Source organism: Ceratotherium simum, chromosome 3 (assembly GCF_057802395.1).
Source record: "Ceratotherium simum simum isolate JZ-2026a chromosome 3, ASM5780239v1, whole genome shotgun sequence".
NCBI classification, from domain to species: Eukaryota; Metazoa; Chordata; class Mammalia; order Perissodactyla; family Rhinocerotidae; genus Ceratotherium; species Ceratotherium simum.
The window spans coordinates 47,902,056-47,923,836 of record NC_141902.1 but is presented as its reverse complement, the minus strand read 5'-3'; the positions used below and the strand labels follow the sequence as shown (position 1 = coordinate 47,923,836).

The 21,781-nt window shown below is 36.9% G+C and overlaps 1 protein-coding gene across 2 annotated transcripts; it reads left to right on the top strand.

Annotated features, from left to right (window-relative positions):
* The first annotated feature begins 1,504 nt into the window (after positions 1–1,504).
* ARPP19 (cAMP regulated phosphoprotein 19) lies at positions 1,505–20,952 on the top strand. 2 transcript variants are annotated; one of them, XM_004421594.3, is made up of 4 exons: positions 1,505–1,517; positions 1,744–1,798; positions 11,735–11,857; positions 16,787–20,952. In XM_004421594.3, the coding sequence occupies exons 2-4, from the start codon at positions 1,754–1,756 to the stop codon at positions 16,955–16,957; spliced, it is 339 nt and encodes a 112-aa protein (XP_004421651.1). In that variant the 5' UTR covers positions 1,505–1,517; positions 1,744–1,753; the 3' UTR covers positions 16,958–20,952. The 2 variants fall into 2 exon arrangements, with proteins under 2 accessions (XP_004421651.1, XP_087283490.1); XM_087427364.1 differs by lacking the exon at positions 1,505–1,517 and having other exon boundaries at positions 1,671–1,798.
* The last annotated feature ends 829 nt before the right edge of the window (positions 20,953–21,781 follow it).

The window sequence follows — 21,781 nt, the reverse complement described above, 5'->3', positions numbered from 1 at the left end:
GTTTTAAACATTAAGGTACATAATTGACGATGCAGATGGTGTTACTTAGGGAAGGATGGCTTCCCAGACAGGTCCCGACAATGAGGCATTGGCCTTTGTGAATTCTCCATTGACCAAATTCTGCCTCCCAAAACTTCAAACTTGCCCTGATTCGAGTGTCATTATCTTTCAGGAACAGATTCTTTTTATCCCAGGTCACATATACTGATTTTCTATATATGTCAGATTTTAACCCAAGTTCACAAATACATTGATACAAGATATATACCAGAATGCCGATTTATTAATAAAAATACAACTGTTAGATGCTCCAGTTAGCCTAACTAGCGCATTCTCCTTTCTCACTGTAGTTCTGCATGAAGAGAAGGCAAATTTTCAGTAGGTTACATAGCGAGTATAGAATGAGAACAAGTATTTAATTGATCCTATGTAGTTTCTCATCTGGCCCAGCTGAAGGCACTCTCAAAGGATATCCTTGTCAGAGTTAGCCTCTTGAAACCTTGTATTTTAAACACTTTCTTGCCAACAAACCCCTTCCTTTCTCGAAAAGTATAACTCTTGTTGTTTTTCAAGTTGTAATCCTAGTACAATTCTTCCCATCTGAGATTCTACCCAGGACACCTTGGGTGAGTTTTGATGGTTTCCAAATTCCCACAGATTTCCATTCATTAGCTGTTGCTTTTTGCTAGTTTAACTCGTAGAGGTCAATCTTATTTCCAAGTTTCTGAGAGACACTTCCTTGGACCCACCATGAATTGCCAGTAGCTCTTCAGATGTCAAGTAGAATAAGGATTAAATGTAAAGGCAGCGGATTTGGCAATTAAGAAAGTCATTGAAGGAATTCGGTGCCAGCAGTTTCAGTCAAGTTGTGGGAGTGGATCCCTGGGAGCAGACAAATGAATGGAAGTTGAATTCCTCTGTCAAATATTTATTGAATATCTAGGAAATGCCGGGCTCTGGGAGTGAAATATAAGCAAATATAGACCAGGTCCCTGCCCTGATGTGGCTTATCTGAGCAGGAAAGGTGACATTAATAAAGTAAGCACAACAATTACTGTCTAATGATACAGTGTGTGTCGTTGAGGAAATATACACAGATATGATAGCATTTACGAGGTGGGTTTGACCTAGGATAGGGGCTCAGGAAAAGCTTTGCTGAGGCAATGACATAGGATTGGGGATGTGAAAGATGAACAGGGGTAAGTAGGCGAAGCAGAGAGGGGAAGAGACTTGTGCAGGGGAGGAGCACAGAGCTTTGGCGCGTCCAAAAGGAGGTCTGTGTGGCTGCAAAGCGGAGAGCGGGACTAGGCGTCTCTGGGGAAGCGGGAATACGTAGTAAAGCTCCTGGAACAGAAGGGACCAGAATAAGTAGGAAAGGGCGGGGAGAGGCGGCCCACTTATAAACTACAATTCCCAGGAAGCACTCGGCAGACGGATGTGAGGTGAGGCGCGAGCCGCGACCTTTGAAGGAAAAAAGGAAGTGCTTCAGCGTCGCAGAGCCGGAGAAGCGGGGTAAGGTGGGCAGGGGCGCGGCGCGCGAGGGGCGGCCCGGCGGTGGCCGCAGTCGCCGCCCGCCGAGCGTCGGGGGACTCCGTGTCGTCATAAGGCGGTGGCCATTTTCGCGGGTGGAGGCGGCCCGGGCGGGCGCTCGAAGGGCGGGGGCGGGCGGGCCTGCGGGGGCGCGGCGGCCGGGCGGCCTCGGCCCGCCGGTGATCGCATCTTTTCCCGGCGTCTTGTCTGCAGAGGGAGCAGTATGTCCGCGGAAGTCCCCGAGACAGCCTCCGCGGAGGAGCAGAAGGTGAGTGTGCGCGGGGAGCTGGCCCGGGAGCCCGGAAGGCCCGGCGGGCGGCCTGCCCCCGCCGCGTGCGGAGGGCTGGTCGTGCCAGGGCGCCTCGGCTGTGAAGGCCGAGCCCTCCCGCCGCGGCTGACCGCGCGGACGCTGGTAATTAGCGCCAACGTGGTGGGAGTTGGAACGGTGTCCACGTCTTGCCTGAAACGTGTCTTTTCTAACGCCTCGGTGTGTCGCGTTTTCCCTTAATCACTTAAATATACACAAGTGCCCAGGACTCAGTCTTTATGCGTGGAACCGGTTTCCTGTGAGCTTCATTCTGCTTAGGAAGTTTTATTTCTCCCTTGAAGAACTAACTCTCCAGCTACTTGTGTTGTCTGCGTGCTGTTAACTCCAGAGGCGATGTCGGGTTTGGGCGGTGAAGTAGACCTGGGGTGGAATTTCGGTTCCAGTCCTTGTTAAGCGTGTACCCGTGGTCGGTTCCTGAACTCTTTAGGCTTCAGTCTCCTCATCTGTGACATAAGAAGAATAGCACTTGCTTCATATGGTTGTGGTGAGGCTATAAATTAGGTGGGTCATTCACAGTATTGAGCGCCGTGTGTGCTCAGAACTGAGCCAATGGGATTCGCATATGGTACTTGACTAAAAATCGAAACGTTGGATTTAAAAAGTTTTTTACCAACTTAGTTGATCGGGTTTTTCGTGGAAACATAGGACTATTTTGTAACCTCACTTGTAATAATCTGATGTAGGGAATATGCCCACGAATCGATATGATTCAAATTACGAATATAAAGTCCTTTTATCTAGACTAGTGCTTGTCCCTTCCACCGTAATTATTTCTGCTGCCCCGCCCTCCTGGGTACTTGTAGCTGGCCTACAAAGTACAAAGGTCCGTGCTATCTTGTTTCCTAAGTTGTTTTTGGAGAGTTACCAACACTTTTTCTTTAAAAATCAGACGGGATTATCATAAACAGGATTTGGTCTAACGCTTGGATTTTGTAAGGGCTTCTGCTTAATGTTGCACCCATGGTCCTAATCAGGTTGGAAATTTGATTATTGTACTAAACCCATTCCATATGTTCTTAACCGTGTTAACTTTTCCTGAGTTGGATGGTTCTATTATAATATTACTTGTAAAGTAACTGGAGAAAAAAAGCAATAACATAAATAATAGGCCAAGTTACCACATTATTCGGGAATATTCCAGTGAAAACTATGTTGGATATTTTTCACAATCTGCAAAAAAATGAACTTTTGGGGCAAAAAATATGTATAGGTTAAGGATTACAATCTTAACCATAATATTAAATATCATTTATTTATCATAAACTATTTATCATGATGTTCATTATTGCTTGGGATTTCGGACCCCAGAAAAACAACAAACCCTATGCTGTTTTGTCCTAAACACCGAAATCAACCTCAGTTTTGACTTCTGATGTACAATATTGTGCTATGTAATTTTCTTTTATGAGATTTGTTAGTACCTTGGCAAAGTGTAAAGTGGTGATTTCTACAGTGTAAATGCTCCTACTTGGAACAGCCTAATTAACAGTCTCTTAATGTTAAGGATATCTGAAATGTTTTCTTGTCTACGTTAAAAATTTAATTCAGATCCTTTGGTTTTAGGGCTGCTGTCATCAATACCAAAGTGTGTTAGTAATATAATGTCCCTTCTTGAATTAAGGATTGGCTGTAGATGTTAAGTGCCTGTAGCATGGATACCATCCCTAAACATGAGGAAAATGTGCAGAGTCACTTCTGTGTTCCTATGGGCCAAATCACCTGTTTCTTCTATTTGGAAGAATAGTTGACCTAAAAAACTGAGTTATTGTCTGTGTACCCAATTGACCTTTCAATTAAAGCCAAAGTATTCAGCTAAAATACCTTTGTAATTTTATGGTACATTAGCCTATTGCCTCTGAAAAATTAAGGTGAAGAGATGAGCCCTGCATGAAGTCAGAACTAAGTTACTATTTCTCTACCTGAGTAGTGTGTGCACCCTTGTTAAGAGAAGAAAACTATAGAGGACTATTTTTTATTGGGATATTAATTAAATATGTACAAACATAAAAACAAGTATAAACTTCTATCTCTTTTATACCACTCTTAACACTAAGACAAATTAAATACAAATAAAACCAGTCTAAATTATTAATTCAGTGTGGCATCGTATTTTGCTGAAACTAAATTTCCAAAGTATTTAGAATATGATAGTGATTGTTAAAGTCGGAAGCTTTTTGAGTATGGCAAGTTAACACTCCCCTAGGCCATTTGATGACTCAGTTCTCCTTTTTAAAAGTAAGCTATGTGGCGTTTAACTCCAGTCATAGATAGATCATTTATATTTTAAATTCAGCTCTGTTTTCTCATTATCCTGGACATTTGGAGTAGTACTGCTAAGTCTCTGTCGTCATAAATGAGAGCTCAGACACAGAAATCACATAGCACTACTTAAATATGAGATGGCAATTCCGATGCCCTAGAATATGCTTATATTTTTCTTTTAGATTATCACTGAGGTGAAAACAAAACATTTAAAAAATTTTAGCAGAGACCTTATGGATCTATCATCTGTGAATTCCACTTTGAATAACACTAAACTAAGACAGGTGTGTGTGTTGGTACTGGGGGTGAGAAGAGGCATGTGGAGACTTAAAACATATTATTCTATTTTCTTTCTTTCTTTCTTTCTTTTTTTTTGTGAGGAAGATCAGCCCTGAGCTAACACCTGCCAATCCTCCTCTTTTTTGCTGAGGAAGACTGGGCCTGGGCTAACATCCGTGCTCATCTTCCTCCACTTTATATGGGACGCCACCACAGCATGGCTTGCCAAGCAGTGCATCAGTGCACGCCCAGGATCCGAACCAGCGAAGCCCCAGCCACCGAAGCAGAGTGCACGCACTTAATGGCTTGTGCCACCGCCCCGCCCCTATTATTCTATTTTCATTGTGAGCAACTTAAGCTCAGGGACCCTCCTTTATTTATCTTTTCTCCCATAGCACCTAGCATAGTACCTGGCATTGGTCAGATGTTGGTTGAATGAATTTTTCTTGGAACTTTTCATTTAAAACCATTGCCGAAGTACTATTCCCATACAAATGGCAAAGCTAATATTGTGGCTTTTAAATTTTCTTAAAGAAGATTTCTTTTTTTTTTTTTTTTGTGAGGAAGATCAGCCCTGAGCTAACATCCATGCTAATCCTCCTCTTTTTTTTTTTTTTTTCTGCTGAGGATGACCAGCTCTGAGCTAACATCTGTTGCCAATCCTCCTCCTTTTTTCCCCGCCCCCCCAAAGCCCCAGTAGATAGTTGTACGTCATAGTTGCACATCCTTCTAGTTGCTGTATGTGGGACGCGGCCTCAGCATGGCCGGTGAAGTGGTGCGTCGGTGCGCGCCCGGGATCCGAACCCGGGCCACCAGTAGCAGAGCACACGCACTTAACTGCTAAGCCATGGGGCTGGCCCTCAAGAAGATTTCTGTAGCAGATTTTATTACAAGATTCATCAAATTAAGTTAGTAAGATGGCTTGGAGGAGACTAACTCAAGTAGAGCTCTCAACTACAATATTTCTCAGGTTAAAAGATATGCTTAGTGCTATTGTGAGTGGTAGAAGAGTAAGAGAAATATTACTTAAATTACTTCCATTTTTCATCAGTAAGAATGGATATAAGTTGCTTTCCCATTTTCCCAGTTTTTAAAAATTTGCAGTATTTAGTATTGGCATTTTCTGGGGCTATTTTGACACTACCTTTGGTAACTAAAAGTCTCGAGTGTTTTCAATTAGGAGCACAGCGTGCTAGTTTGGTTTGTGTGCATCCATTGATTCTTAGCAATCTAGAGGTAAACCCTCAGAAAAGTTTAAAAATGTTTCTCCTTGCTATGTTAACAGTTTGCTATACAATGGTAAGTGTCTGCTATGTTGTGAAATATTTCAAAGATAAGCTACTGGTGAAACTATCAGGTGTTAAGAAAGTTTCTTAGCTTTATTGAAACAGTTGGAGTACATTGGATTTATTCCTTCAGTAGACTTATTGAACACTCTTTAAACGCCAGGCACTGGGCAAGCAGCAAGGACTTAATAGGACTACAGTGTTTTTCCATGGAGGTTGACAGTATTGGTACCTTCCTGGGAATATCCCAAAGGATTTGTTAGCTTTCATTAATCTTTTTTACTTACTCATCAGTGAACATATTGCTGAGCAGATGAGAATTTGCTTAGAGTGGTCAGATGTTTATTGCTGATGTTGCTGTGTAACTTCTCTGCTGAAGGCTGAAAAGTGGTATCAGTCATTCAGATTTATCATCAGTCCATGACAGACTACAAAATAATCCCTAGTTATTTAAATGTTCTTTTTATGTGTATGTATTTATACCTTATACCCAACCTACTTACAGAAAGGATATCTAAGGTATTTCAATAGAATAGTTCACAAAAAATGTAAGTGCCTAACATTAATAAATGTTAGACCCTGTGCTAGGAATAGAGTATACAACGAAGATTATTTTGGGGCATATGTACTTGTCAGGAGGATAACTATCATTTAAAATATAGTTTTCAAGGTTTTTTTTAATACATCGTAAGCATGTATCTCTGTTAAGATATCCTGGGTTACTGCCTACCCAGTTTGTAGCCTGTAGTCAAAAGTTCCAGAATTCTAATGATTCCTGCCCCCCCACCACAAGTTATTATCAGCATAGAAACCACTCGTCTAAATGAATCCACTCATATTCCAGCATCTGTTTCTAAAAAGTAGTAAAATTGCTGTATAATACAAAGGTTTCTTGGAGAATAAAATTTCAAAACCAGATTTGGATTTTAAAAAATACTTTCTTCTTGGTTGAGCTTATCATTTCCGCCCTTTGTTGATCCTCTCCATTGTATCTTTGTTTTCTGTTCATTAATTTCTGCTTTTTATTTTCTCCTATTCTTTTTAGGTTCCGTTCTTTGTCTAACTTCTTAACTTGGATGCATAGCTCATTGAGTTTTAGTTTTCTTCTCTAATTTAAGCCCTTAAGGGACACTTGTATCCCACAAGTTTGGTATATGTAGAATTTTCATTATCAGTGAGTTCCAAGAATTTTTTTTATTCCCATGATTCATTATATAACCATGAATTATTTTGTAATGTATTTTAATTTCCAAATGGTAGAGATATATAAATTTTTTTGTTTTTGCCCTTTAACGTAATGCATTGCAGTCATAGGTGGTGGTTTGGATGAAAATGGTTAAGACTTGCTTTATGGCCTAGGATTTAGTCAATTTTTCTATTTGTGCTTTAGAAGAATATGCATTTCCTAATTGTTGGGTGTAGAATTAAAATCAGGTATCTCGACTGCTTTGTTGTTTTTCATCTACCAATAATTGAGGAAGGTGTGTTGAAATATATGCTGATAGACTTGTCGGTTGCTCCCTGTAATTCTGTCAATTTTTGCTTTATATATTTTGAGGCTTTTTTATTAGAGGCATGAATATTTAGATCCTCTGTATCCCTAGTAATGCTTTTGGTCTCCAAGTCTGTATTATCTAATACTAATATAGGTGTACTAGCTCCATTTTTGTTAGCATTTGCCTGCTATGTTGTTTTTGGTTTTCCTATATGTTTACTTTCAATTGTGTCTTTATATTTAGATTTTTTTTCTGTACTCAGCAAGTAGCTAGATTTTAAATCCAGCTGCTAGATTTAAATGGACAGTTTATCAGTCCATTTATGTTTATTGTGGTTATTGACATAGTGAGATTTGTTTCTCCCATCTGACATTTTGCTTTTTATTTTTTTCTTTTTTTTAATTTATTTTCTTTTTGTGAGGAACATTAGCCCTGAGCTAACATCTGTTGCCAATCCTCCTCTTTTTTGCTGAGGAAGATTGGCTCTGAGCTAACATCTGTGTCCATCTTCCTCTATTTTATATGCGGGATGCCTGCCACAGCATGGCTTGATAAGCAGTGTGTAGGTCCGCTCCAGGATCCAAACTTGAGAACCCTGGACCACCAAAGCGGAGCATGCAAACTTAACCAGTCTGCCACCAGGCGGGGCTTTGCTTCTCTTTGGTCTTTGGTTTTTTCTCCTTTCTTGCCCTCCTCCCTCTTTTTTTTTTTCTTCCCCCAGTTGATTTTCTTTTCTTCTGCCGTTTTACCTCCACTATTAGTTTAGAAGTTATTTTATTTCTGTTATTTAATTGGCTCCCCCTTGAAATTTTCTCATGCATCTTTAACTAAACAAAATGTAATATTATCATAAACCCTTTTCTAAATGATACAAAACTATAGAACCCTTAAACTCTAAAAATACTGTACTGTTATAGTATTTTTGTTTTGTCCGTTTTTAACTTCATGTATTAAGACATTAAAATTAGAAAAGTGATAAGTGATATGTCAGTTGTATCTCAATAAAGCTGGGGGAAAAATTAGAAAAGTGACTTGCTTGTCAGTATCATGCATATATACCAATATCTTTGCTGTTTTCTTCTATATCTCAAACCTTTTTTGGGATTTATTTTCATTCTAGCTGAAGTAAATGTTTAGGAATTCCTTTGAAGGATGTCTGGAAACATGCAATCACACCAAATTCTGTGTCCCCTTTTGTATTTTTTAACATGACTATTGGGATAAATTGCTTTTTTTCCTGATTTTATCATTTAGTGTCTTGTCTGGAAAATAGAAAACACTTTGGGTATTTCAAATAGATAAGGATGTGATATAGGGAATTAGGTTACAGATTTTTAGAAGGGATAGAGGAGCAAAAGAGGGAAGATGATGTTTCCAGAGGTGAGGGATGGCAGAAAGCTGTTGACCCTGCAAAGTGAGCACTGTTCTGAGCCCAGTGTCCTCTACCCCACCTCTCATGTAGCTGCTACAGTGATAGCCCCTGATTATCTGCTCCATGCCCCTCCACAGGAGCTCACAGGGGCTACTGCTGTCTGCACATTGTTGGTGGCATCACCAGGAACAGAATGGATTCTTTTTCCCATGGCTTTTAATCTGATCTAGATGCCGTTGACAGAACCTAATAGGAATTCAGTCTGGGAAGTGTAGTTACAGGCTTCTAACTGTAGTGATTCAGGGGAGTGTTTAGAGAAGGGTAAATGTGGGCTGAATGCCAGTGGACACAGTCCGCCACCTGATCTGTTATTTATACTTCACTCGACAAGCAAATCTGTAGCTGTGTCAGAACGTTGGTGAACATCCAAGCATTTGAACCCATCAGTAAAGTCCTAGAACTGTCTACATGTGCAGAAAGTTAAGAATGTGTGATCCATGAAAGGTATTGTAGACATCTTGATGGTATTTACTATGTTTAAAAAAATGTAGCTTTGGTCATATATTTCCCCTTTTTGGTGTCATATGCAGCTGAAATTCTGAATCCAGTTACGCGAAGTTGCAACTAACAGGTACTTGCCATTGTGCCATGTATTTCGCAAGAGAGTTCAAGAATTGGTTTGTTTTTCTAGGACACAGTAAATCCATTCTACCACCTAAGTGATATTTTCACCAGTGGTTGCTGTTTTGCCCAAAACATTTTTCTGTAGTAAACTATTTTAGCTTAATTGAACATGCTCAGTCTTATATATAAATATATACATAAATGTATTCCTTATTAAGAAAATAAGAGGATGCCAGATAAGATTGTATATTGTGTATAGTTTTTTCCCCCTTATTTGTAAAATGGGGGAAACCTGAAGAAACACTGCAAACTAGGGAAAATTGCCACTACTATACCAGAAATTTTCAGGAATCTTTCTTAGATACAGAGAACTGATGATTCAAATCAGAGAAAGAAGTGGAGAGCCCTCATTTCCTAGGCCCAAGAAAGCTATGTGGTTTTAGTGGAAATGCAGGACTCCATTAACACTCTTTAATTTGAAAGTGCTGGGACTGGAAGGCTGTAATCAGGTTGGATTCCTTTTCAACCCACATCCAAATTTAATGTCAACCCATTTAAAAAACAGCTGTGCAGGAGAACCCAAGAGTAGGTCCCTCCTCCCAATTCCACTTCTGAGTTGCAACACTTCGAATGCCCTGGGGCTATAGTAGGTGCCTACAGTGAAGGCTGAGCCCCAGAGAAGAAACTGTGCAGTGACCCAGCCCACCTTCCTACACTAAACAGGTAACCTTAAATTTATATTATTTCTCCAGCTTTTGTGGAAAGTACAGTGTAGTAATATCTTACATGGAGTTAGGTTCTAAAGTTAGTAAGGCAAAAATTGCATATAACTAAAATCACCCTTGAAAAATTCCAGCAAAGTGATGATCATATTGGAGACTGCCCCATCAATTCTCAGTAGGTCAGGTAGTCACTTTTTTTCAGTGTTGGACGGATGGCTGGGCTGATTCTTCAGTTGATTGCCAGCGGAGGTAGTAGATTTGTGTTCTAGGGGCTGAATTTTTAAACACTAGAATGATAAACAGTATGTTGATACACTTACATTCTGAAAGATACCCGGGGATTGAGACCCTCATGGGAACAGCAGGTTTGCATCACACACCTCACACTGGAGCTCTCTCTGAGGCATACCCTTCTTGAGTGGAATGACTCGCAGAGTCACTGTTGCTATTTAGAACCTCTATCTCTGGCTGAACACACATAGTTGAATTTTGTGTACATAAAGTGAGTGAATGATGTGACCACTGTAAAGAGACTGAACATCAAAATAGATGCATGAAACTATAACATAAAAGGAGGAAAGTAAAACATTTGAAGCAGAAAGGAGCATACACATAGAAGAATCCCCATAGAAAAAGTATATTTGACAGCAGCAGCTTTATTCTCAAAATCCTCCAAGGCTAAAAATGAGACGTAACAACACGTGAGGAAGCTATTCAAGATGAAGGAGATATTGACAATACATAAGGTGCATAAAACTGATTATAAAACATGTATGAATATAATTTGAGGAAAATATATGCAAAACTTACATGGTTTCTTCGGTTCCTAAATTGATGAGTGATTTACTTGCTGTGCAAGAACAGCAGGCTTGGCATTTACGGATTTAGCATTCTTGCTTTTTGACTATTCATTAATAACCTGGAAGAATTGAGATATGCAGAGGTGTGTGATTTTGCTGAGCTGTATGCAGAAATGAGTCCATTAGCTAGAGAGTGTGCCTTGCCGTTGCCCAGTCTTCCCTATCAGGGCAGCTGTGTTTTCGTGATTCATTCTTCCTTCTGCAGTACTTGCCATAAAACGATGAACACTGCTTCCCTACAAAATGTGGCTCTTGGGAAGAAAGTAGACTATATATCAAGACTAATATTAAAAGTGAATAGCCTTAAGATATTAACAGTCCTTGGTCAGAAAATACGTTTTTGATACACTAAAGAATGGAATCTTGGGTGTGAACAGTGTCATTAAATATGGGGGGAAATTAAGCAATAATATACACAGATGCGAAGATTGATGAAAATGTTTCTCTCCTTTACAAATATCAGGGTCTTCTGTATTGAGTTATTCAGGGAAAATGTGCTGAGAAGTAAGCTGCTGGTAATTTCCATTAAAGAATCTCAGGAGCTTCCAATCATACATGATTTTGGCTAAACAGGAAATCAAAAAGATCTTTTGTATTTTAACAGTATTAAGATGGTTCTCTAAATATAGGCAAAGAGCTGGTGAGTTCCATAGAAGGTGACTAAGGTGACTAACTATAAATGTATTATACATAACTGGAAAGTAATGGCAAGCAAGACTTCAGAGCTGAGCTATCTTGATATTTTTATCCAGTGTGTGGGGTGTTATACATGCATCACAGCTATAATAGAGCTATCACATGGATCATTTGAAAAATAAGATAGAGATGTTTTAAAAGCTTCTGTGCTTGATTTCTTAGTCAGATGCTGCGTTATTTGGCTTTCAACAACTAAGGTCAGAATCCAGGTATTTAAAAGTGATTTATTTTAAATTACTGAATTGTTATAGAGAAGTAATTTATTTAAAATTATTTCAGGAAATGGAAGATAAAGTGACTAGTCCAGAGAAAGCTGAAGAAGCAAAATTAAAAGCAAGGTATCCTCATCTGGGACAAAAGCCTGGAGGTTCAGATTTTTTAAGGAAACGTTTGCAGAAAGGGGTAAGTTCTCAGGTGTAATCTTCAAATTCTTAAGCCCTGTGAACTCAGTGTGCCAGTAGCGATTGTGAAATGGGTATCTGCGTATCTAGTTGTGTACCTTACCCTGTATATATATGTAAAATGTTTTTTCCAATGTTTTATACTGTTCATTCTATAAATATGTATGATAAGAATCTACAGCTCTTGCACATTTAACTATAAACTATTTTAAGCATGTGGAAAGGTGCAGATAATAATATTTAACAGAACCCATGTACTCACCATCCAGATTTAATATGTAATACTTTGCCATATTTACTTCAGTTTTATCTTTGTAAGAAAGAAAATATAGATGTAGTTGAAACCTACCTCGTATGTATATATATCCCTTCTCTCCAAAAGCAACCACTATCTAGAAGCTGGTATTCATCCTTGTGCCCATATTTTTTTAACTTGTACTGGTTTTAAAGGTGATTTCCACACAATATTCAAAGGCTTAAAATATTTTTTATTTGGATGAAATGATCGCTTATAAAACCATAGCTCACTATGTCCTTTACATAACTCCTCACAGAGTTACTCTAATACAATTTATACATTGTAATTTTAGTAGTTTAAATTACTGAAAACATTTTTTCAAAATCTTACCATGTTTTGTGAGGTAGAAACCGTTATTTCTCAGTAATGAGATCTGAATTGACATAATGCTACATGTTTGTTCCTTAGGTTTTCTTTTCTAACCCCTTCCTTTGTTTATAAAAAATGAAAAGGCTCCATCTTCAGTTTAAACACATTTAAGTTATTAACCTTACAAGGAGCAGGGAAAGATGAAATATTACTTATGGAAAAGAATTATTTATTGAATCAGACAGATGCCAAATCATATTTCTTCTTAAATAAATACCTTAAATTTACTGGTATCTGCTGCTTGCTTACAAAAACATATCAGTGTGTATGCGTGTGTGTTTATATGTGTACATGTTAGCTATAGTTATATATGGATTATTTCGTCAAATAAACCAAATTTCAAAATGACATTTTTTCCAGCTTTAGTGAGATATGATATATGACATTGCATAAATTTAAGGTGTACAATATGATGATTTGATACATGTACTTATTGCCACAATAAGGTTAGTTAACACATCTTTTACCTCACGTAATTACCATTTTGTTGTTATGATGGGAACATTAAAGTCCTGCTCATAGCAACTTTCAAGTGTACAATTCAATATTGTTAATTGTAGTCACCATGTTAGACATTAGATCCCTGAAACTTTTCATCTTATAATTGAAAGTTGGTACCCTTTGACCAACGTCTCCCCATGTCCCCTACCCCTCAGCCCCTGGCAACCACCATTCTACTCTATTTCTATGAGTTTGATGTTTCTAGATTCTACATATAAGTGAGATCACACACTATTTGTCTTTCTATCAAAAGAATATTTTAACAAATTATTTAGTTGAACAAGTTATTTTTAAAAGTGGCGAAATAATAGAATGATATTTTTTTATTTTACATGAAAGAATCACAGCTTTGAAATAAAAGGATGACGAGGAAGAATTATACCAGATATATAAAAATGTAAAACCTCTGTTCCGTGAGAAGTAATTCAGTGGGGAAATTATTACAAAAATGATAGTTAATATCTGAAATACTTAAAGAGATCTCTCAAATATACAAGAAAAACATTATAGTGCCTCCAGATAAAGGATTTTAATGGAGGAAGTATGGTTATTAAGCACAGAGAAAAATATTTATCCATGATAGAAATCAACAAAATGTAAATTAGAACAATCATACCATATTTACCGTATTATACATACAACTAAATTAGGAAAATATTCAAAATAATACCCACTGGTAAGTTTGAAGTTGAATGTTGCTAATATGTTCTTCGCTGTGTGTAGCATTTAAAGTTATTACTCTCATTTTGGAAGGGGGTATGGATCAAGATTTATGAAAATGTTCATATTCTTTGAATGAATAATCTCTTGTAAATTAAGCATAATTCAGTATAAGGAAAAAGTCTTCAAGTTTGAAGATATTCTTTGTAGCTTTAATGGTAATTAGAAGCAGCACCACTATTCAATAGCAGAGAAACAGTTAAATAAATTGTGATAAGTCAACAAAATAGAATATTATATGGTCATCTAAAAGCATAATTATAAAGACCATAATTGAAGGGATAAATTGAAAAAGCAAAATGAGAAACATGTTCATTACAAAGCTAACTATGTAGAATGTATTTATACTGAGTCTGATTTTGAAATGGTCCCATCAGGTGTGGTTTTGGATATGAAATAAATTATATAGTCTTTGACTATTAAGTTGTTATTTGGATTTGAGATTTGACTGATTGTTATTGTTTAGGAAACTTTTTTCCTTTGCTCATCACTAGCATAATTTATGCTAATAGGCTTTCTTCCAACATTTGGGCTGTTGTCTTTGTAATTTTCCTCTAGCTTCAACTATTTTTTGCATTTTAAGTATCTTGGAGTTGGTGTTGTAGATGTAAATAGTTGCAGATAAGAAAATGCCACTTAAATAATCACATAGAATTTGAGAAGGGAGCTTTTGAATTATTCTGTTTTATACCAAAATGTCAATGAATAAGCACTTTCATATTAGGGAAATGAAATCTTATATTCAATTGTATCATTTCTTACTTTGTTAAAAGAGTTTTGTTTTTTTTTTAATGTCTGGATTACAGGGTCCTGGATTTTAGTTTTCCTCTCTCATAATAGCAAGCTGGCAAGTTACCTTAGTACCTTTAAACAGTTTCTTCTTCATTTGAGAGGGTTGGTTAGATATTATGTATATTAGGTCCCTTTCTGTTTTACTGTAGTTATTAATATTATTATGACACCTCTTTTAGGCTTTTAACAATATATCGTGTATACGGTGACATAGACTGTCAAAGCTGAGAGAGATATCTATCAGGAAGCAATCTGGCCCATGTTTTTTTGTATTTGTGGAGTTTGTGAAGTCCCAAGAAAAATGAGGATCCAGTTTTAATAAATATGGCCTTAAAGGTTAAATATTGTCACTTTAGGTGATCACTTAGTGTCAGTGTAATTATAAATACTGATGTTAAGTGTGGCCCCTAAATTTGGGGGGGAGGAGGCTTTTAGAAGAATGTCATCCAGATGATCCAGAATGTTTTGTTAATTTTTAAAGATCTTCAGTTAAAAATGCAAAATTTAAAAATTGTTTAAGACAACTAATATTGTCTTCTTAAACTGTATCTGTCCCAATATGAGAAACATTAATGTTCACTCCTATTGCTGGAGCAGTTATAATTGTTAAGCATTGATTTTAGTTTTGTTTCTAGCCACACTAAATAAATTTAATTTCTTTTCCCCAAGCAGAGTAGCCAAATCTACAGTTAAATGAGATCCCCTTATGATGAATTTTTGCTTACCATAAAATAGGCATCATTAGAAACTGATTTTATTACATTGGGAAAAATATGCCTAAAATTTGCACTGTGTGTTAAATTTCTCATTTTGTGCCTTTGACTCAGTAAAATATTTGGCAGCCTGCTTTGTTCTCTAGAGGCTACTAAACTTCAGAAGTAGCTCTCTAATATAATACAGTGCCTCAGAAGTTGTGAGATTTTTTTTTCACTACACTCATTTTAAAACATGCAGAAATGAAGCTGCAGCAAGCGTTAGAAGGGCCTGGTCCAGGTTTCCTTGTTACTGTTCAATGTGTTACATGTATAGTGACATATGAAAAGCTATTTCTAACATTAGACTCTTTGGCCTTAGGCCAGATCTAGCTTATCAAAGAATAGTCCCTGGTGGGAGGCAACCAATGAGACCTTTTCCCAGGCCACTCAACAATTTTATACTAATCTATGAGTTCCCAGCAACTTCATTTACCCCATGAAGTATCCCTGAAGTCTCAGAGAATATTTATAGTTTTTTCCCCTTCACCCTTTGTCCAGGCCCTCATCTCATATCTGGATTATTGCCTCTTGCCTACCCCAGATGGAGGTTCCCCTCCTTTGCGTACCCATGACACCTCGTCTACTTAAAACAGTATAATGGTTGATTTTCCTGACTGTTGTCCATCTTTGTATCTCTCTCCAGGATTCACAGAGTGCCTCATGTATAGATAGCAGGCACTCAGTAAAGGTAGGCTAAACATGATAGGTGGAAGTCAGAACCCAGGCAAATGCATCTGTTTTTACTCTGGGACAGATTACTCATATAGATTGGCTATATTAAGGTTGATCTTTAGCTGTCATCACCATTTCTATTTTAATGATAAGGGTATGATTGTTACCTTATTTATCCCTTCAACAAAAAAGAGCAATAGTTGTACTTATTCAATGTCCTAAGTGAAATATGGAGGTCTAGGATGGGGATGTGCATTTTAATTGATAATTAATTTGTAATGCATTTATTTCTTTGATTACCCTAGCATTTATATTTTAACCTGAATTTTGATTTTAGTAAACTGCTCTAATTCAAATAAATGATTTAAATCCTTGCAGAAATGTTTGTCCTAGATGAGAGAGTACCAGCATTGAAAGTGGGTGGCACTTCCTAAATGCAAGTTGGTGAATTATGTGTTTTTCAAAATCATTTAAGCAAGAATTTCAGCCTGGTTTTTTCATTAGTAAATGAAAGGTTTGCATTTTACTATTCGTTCCAGATAGACTGATGAGGCAGTTGATATCATTCTTAAGAGTTTCATACTAGAACCAGAGTGATCCAAGTAAACCTGAATAAGAGGTTCTTGCCTGATTTCTCAGTTGTTAACATGCTAGCATTCACTACAGAAACATAGCTATTGCATCTAATTAATGGTTTTGTTTAAATTTTTTTAGACTAATTTAATGCAGTATAGGCTCACATCTACATCTGAAATCAATGTAATTGCATATGAAAGCTTTTAAACTCTAGTCTGAAGTTTTTCTTTTTTTTTTTAATTTGTAGCAAAAATATTTCGATTCTGGGGATTACAACATGGCTAAAGCAAAAATGAAGAACAAGCAACTTCCTACTGCAGCTCCGGATAAGACAGAGGTCACTGGTGACCACATTCCCACTCCACAGGACCTTCCTCAACGGAAACCATCCCTTGTTGCCAGCAAGCTGGCTGGCTGATTAAAAGAGCTGAACTGCATGAATCTTCTAATTCTCTTTATTTCTCCTTAATATGTTACTTCTCTGCTTTTTCTTTCCTTTCGTTCACTAAGTCATTTGAGAGTGACAGCTTGGCAGGTTGCAGTAGTGTGTGCTGCTATTGTAAGGGACTATACATGTGTAGAATTTTTGATTAGCTTAACAGTGCACTGATGAAAAGAACATGTTAGAGCAACATAAAGTAATCTACTTGAAAATAATTGTATATATTACCTAACTCCTAGTGTAGGACTGGTTCCAACAAGTAACAAGCAAGTTTTACAATTTTAATGTTTTGGCTTTCTTTAATTCATCTTAATTATAGCTTTGTATGTTACTCTTATTTAATATAACCTCTTATATTGATTTCTTCTGTATTTTCCTTTTGGATTTTGTAAAACAGAAGTTTAAGACCACAAGTTGGGAGAAAGGTCACATATTTTAAACACGAATAGATGGGGCTCCAAAAGATTTGTATTTCTGTGCTTGAACTTGAATGGCCTTAAACCTGTTTCAGCTTTAACAATAGAATTTTACTTGGGCAATATTTGCCCATTCTGGTGTACCTTATGTGACTCTAGTGCTTAACAGCTGCCGTTGAAGCTTGTATTCTTATTCAGTTCTGTAGTATTAGAATACCTTTTGTTGTTGAAGATGTGAATGAAGTGTGCATGTGCCTCGACTGTTGAATTCACTTTTGTGCCATTTTTGTAAATACAGTAGTTTTGCACAACCTCTCACAAATGTCTGTATTAATTTCACAAATTAAAAAGTAGATGATGTGCCAACCAGAAGCACAAGAGTTCCTACACAAAATTCTGTATGTCATTAGAGCTTTTGTATAGTAAGAGTAGTTTACAATCTTAGGCTTACAGAATACCAAACGGAAATCTTTGTTCAGTCTGCCAGAGACTTAAGCTTTTTCATTTGTTGCTAATATCCATGACATTCAGTGGCCTTGTGCAAATATGATATGTTGCTTAGGCATATCTTTTGTCCTATGCAGAACATTTTATTTTGACTTTTATGAAAATTGCAATTCATGTAATTTATATAAACTTTTTTAATGTAGAAACTTTTTACTTCCACAGTCAAATTTTGGGGACACTAGAATAAAAGGCTTAAATACTCTGCCTCCTGTGGCCCCTCCCTCTTTTTTTTCTTGCTTCTTTGACTCAAATCGTGTTGGGCTGTGCTGTTCAGTCTATTCAGAAGCATAGGTGTCTATATCCTTACTCTTGAAATTTTCTCTGCTGAATGCTGTATTTTATAACAATGATGTTTTCCTTATAATTTCTCAGTTGTTAACTACCCTTACTCCTGTATTAATACTAATATTTGACAATTGTTTAAATAAAAGGAACTTTATAATGAAACAAATAGTTGAGAAGACTGGCCCAGGAACCTATGTCAGGATGAGCTGAATTCTGGTAAATAATTTGAAGTAATTATAATGAGCTAAGTGAATTAGGCTTGTGACAATTAGAGTAATTTACATTATAGGTGGAACATATTCATATTAAAATATTTAGATATTTTGCTTCTATAGATGTCACTTTAATAAAATATCAATTTAATTTTACTTGTGGTTTATCTAGTTAGTAAGAACTTTAACAGGCTTTATTGGGACAAATTTACTGCTCTTTTAGGAGCTCTTCCCATAAGTTGTAATGCTGTAGCATGATAATGAGGATCAGTAGCCTGAAATGATAGTATTTTTCTCTTCATCTTTGACTTGCACAAGGCCTCCCCTCATGTGGATCCAGGCATTTTTTCTGGATCTTGGCTACATTTGTATACCTGCTTTCCTGTGACCCCAAATCATCATAGATGGTGCCTTGAGCATGGCACCTGCACTTAAGGCTGCCTAGCGCTCTGAGGAAAACTTGCTGATTATCTTCCTGCCCCACCCACCCCAAAAGGCAGAAAAGCAACAAAATCAGTAATGTGCTAATTTGTCATTTTAAGGATCAGTTACATATATAAATATATTTGTAATGGGAGCAAGTAGGTTATTCCACAATATTGTATAATCATTGTAGAATCGATTTAAGAATTATAAAGTACTTCAAAGTAGAATTTCTGTAATATCTAGTCTTTTTTTTAGTGAACATTTGCAAGCTATCACCATTAAATTCATAGTCTGAGAAGATTAATGTGAAAGATCAGAGACCATGTTATTCTTGACCATGATAGGACTCCTACTGTGGTTTGCGACAAGTGCTGTAACCTCTGGGTTTTAGTTTGTAAAATACAATGCTAATATTTAACCTACCTCAAAATTTGTTGAGGATCTGTGAAATACTGAGTAAGTGCCCAAAATCAAATATTATTGTCTTTTTATTAAAAGTAAATTTCCTCATTAAACCAACCTGCCTTCTGTAAATTCACAGTACTTAAAATCTCAGGATTTTCCATTAGAAAAGACCTATCACTAAGGATTTGTAGGTATAATTGCTTAGCCTCCATTATTGGTGCTTGGGATAGAGAGGTTTTACGTTTTTCTATTTTCTGTTCTGCCTCAAAGCTCAGTTTATTGAAGACGTATTTGCAGTCTGTTTTACCATTGCTTGAATGAAGAGTTTGACTAGATGAGCTTCATCATCCATTTCTATGATTTCAGAGTTGTGGTTTGAGAAATGGCTAATTTTAATCATTGTCCCGTTTATGATAAATTAACGTTGGAGTAAAGTGAAGTTGGAGATAAAAAATACTTCATGAAAATTGGCTCAAGTCTGAAATAAATGACCTGTTTGATGTTCAGTGGCTCCTACTTTGATAGAACAGTTTTAAGAAACATTTCATTTTTAAAGGCTACATCTGGCTAAAACAATGACGGTTCTTGGCATGTTGGGATAGTAAGGATTGTTGGATTGTTTTTAATGAACTAGAAGGAGCATGTTTGCAGTCTGTTTACAAGTTACTCAATATTCTTGTGCTGTTGACCTAAAAATGTCTTAATTGTTCATCAAGGCAGGCCTGGTAAGGCCTGTACTTGTTATTACTTCACTTGTTGGAATTAGTTGCTCTTTTTACTTGATGTAACAAAATTATACCTCTGAATATTTATTGATACTTTTTATTAAATTAGACATGTATTCTTTTTCAATCCAGATTAGTGAAGTTTTATCAAAGCCAAAATGTAATCTGTACTTAAATTGTGCTCTAAACTTGGTATTTGGTTATCCAGAGGTGAGTAGTCTATAGGAAGAACACATCTGAGTGGCAATTAAAGCGGTTTCTCTGGTGACCTTTTTACATTCCCCAACATTCAAACACATTTCTTCCACTTGTCATTTTCTTTTTTCACCTCATTTTACTTTATCACCATCCCTGCTTATTTCTTAAGCCCCCTGATGGTATTCATTAAATGGTATTTAGAGCTGATGAATTATCAATCCTTAATATCCTTCCCAATATGCCACAATTAAGGACACATTTTTAATTTTCTAAAACACCATCCTAATCTGGATATGACTGATTTGAGCCACTCTCCTAACTCTGCAACTCAGCATGCACTGCCAGTCTCCATATCCCTTCTCCCCAACTCCTCACCACACCTTGTAAAATTGGGATCAAAGAAATGTCATTCTGGGATTGTTAATCTAAGGATAAAAACAGATTTCAAAACTTTTACTCGTGTCGGCCTTTTAAGTAGGTAGGCCTATGGGTTTTATTCTGCAAATCACTGGTGGTCATGATAACCGTTCATGTATGTTTGTAATATGTTACTTATCAACAGCATTTGAAAGAAAACATCTAGTTCCTTTAATATGCCCTCGGATCTGTTACTGCATCTCTATCAGTTGTGATGCAATAGGACACTTTGCCTGTATTAAAAGGGCCAAGAGTAAATGCCTTTTTTGTTGAACATGTCTATAGTTGGCAGTTAATGCTCAAGTTTGTCAAATAGCCCTTCCAAAATTATACTTGTGAAATATACGAAAAAATAAATTGATCTACTTAATTTCTATTGATTTCATTAGCAATTTTTGTCTCATTTAAGTATTGTTTTTCAGTATATTCTCTGAAGTTGATCCCTTTACATTTCAGCTATTATATGCAGAAAGAATTTGACTTTTATAGTCTTAAATTTTGTTTTAATTTAAATAATGTGTGTTAATGAGATCCTGGCAGTCTAACTTATATTTGTAAAGGCTTTGTGATTAAGGTAACATTAAATGTTTGCCAATTTTGAGTCTTCTCCATCTCATGTATAAAAAACACTCTAGTACAGTACTGTCAGAAATAGAAAGATGGATGAGACAGCAGCTCACATTCTGAGAAATAATATATATATATAAATATATATATAAAATTTAATGCAAGGTAGTAAGTATTATATTTCTTAGGTAGAAATAACGTTCCAGGAAATCTAGAGGAATGAGTTATTCAGTTTAGGGGATAAATAGGATGAGTGTTAGATCAGGGAAGTTTTAGAGGTGGCTTTGAGAGGTGGGTTGCTGTAGGCATGGGTGGGGGGAAAGGGAGGAAGAAGAGCATTTTAGGTAGAGGGAATGTTATTTTCAAATAGGCAAGGAGTTGGAAAAATGTGGACCCAAATGAGGAAGTTTGGTTGGAGGACGTGGCATGTGAAGCAACTCTTTTTGTGTGTGTGAGAAAGATCAACCCTGAGCTAACATCCATGCCAATCCTCTTTTTTTTTTTTTTTGCTGAGGAAGACTGGCCCTGGGCTAATATCTGTGCCCATCTTCCTCCACTTTATATGGCACGCCGCCACAGCATGGCCTGACAATGCCATTCCGGGTGCACGGGTGTGCGCCCGGGATCCGAACCCCGGCTGCC

Coding starts and splice junctions, on each gene's coding strand:
- ARPP19 (XM_004421594.3), top strand. CDS start 1,754: ATGTCCGCGGAAGTCCCCGAGACAGCCTCCGCGGAGGAGCAGAAG. Junction 1,799..11,734: donor CCTCCGCGGAGGAGCAGAAG/GTGAGTGTGCGC, acceptor AAATTATTTCAG/GAAATGGAAGATAAAGTGAC. Junction 11,858..16,786: donor GGAAACGTTTGCAGAAAGGG/GTAAGTTCTCAG, acceptor TTTAATTTGTAG/CAAAAATATTTCGATTCTGG.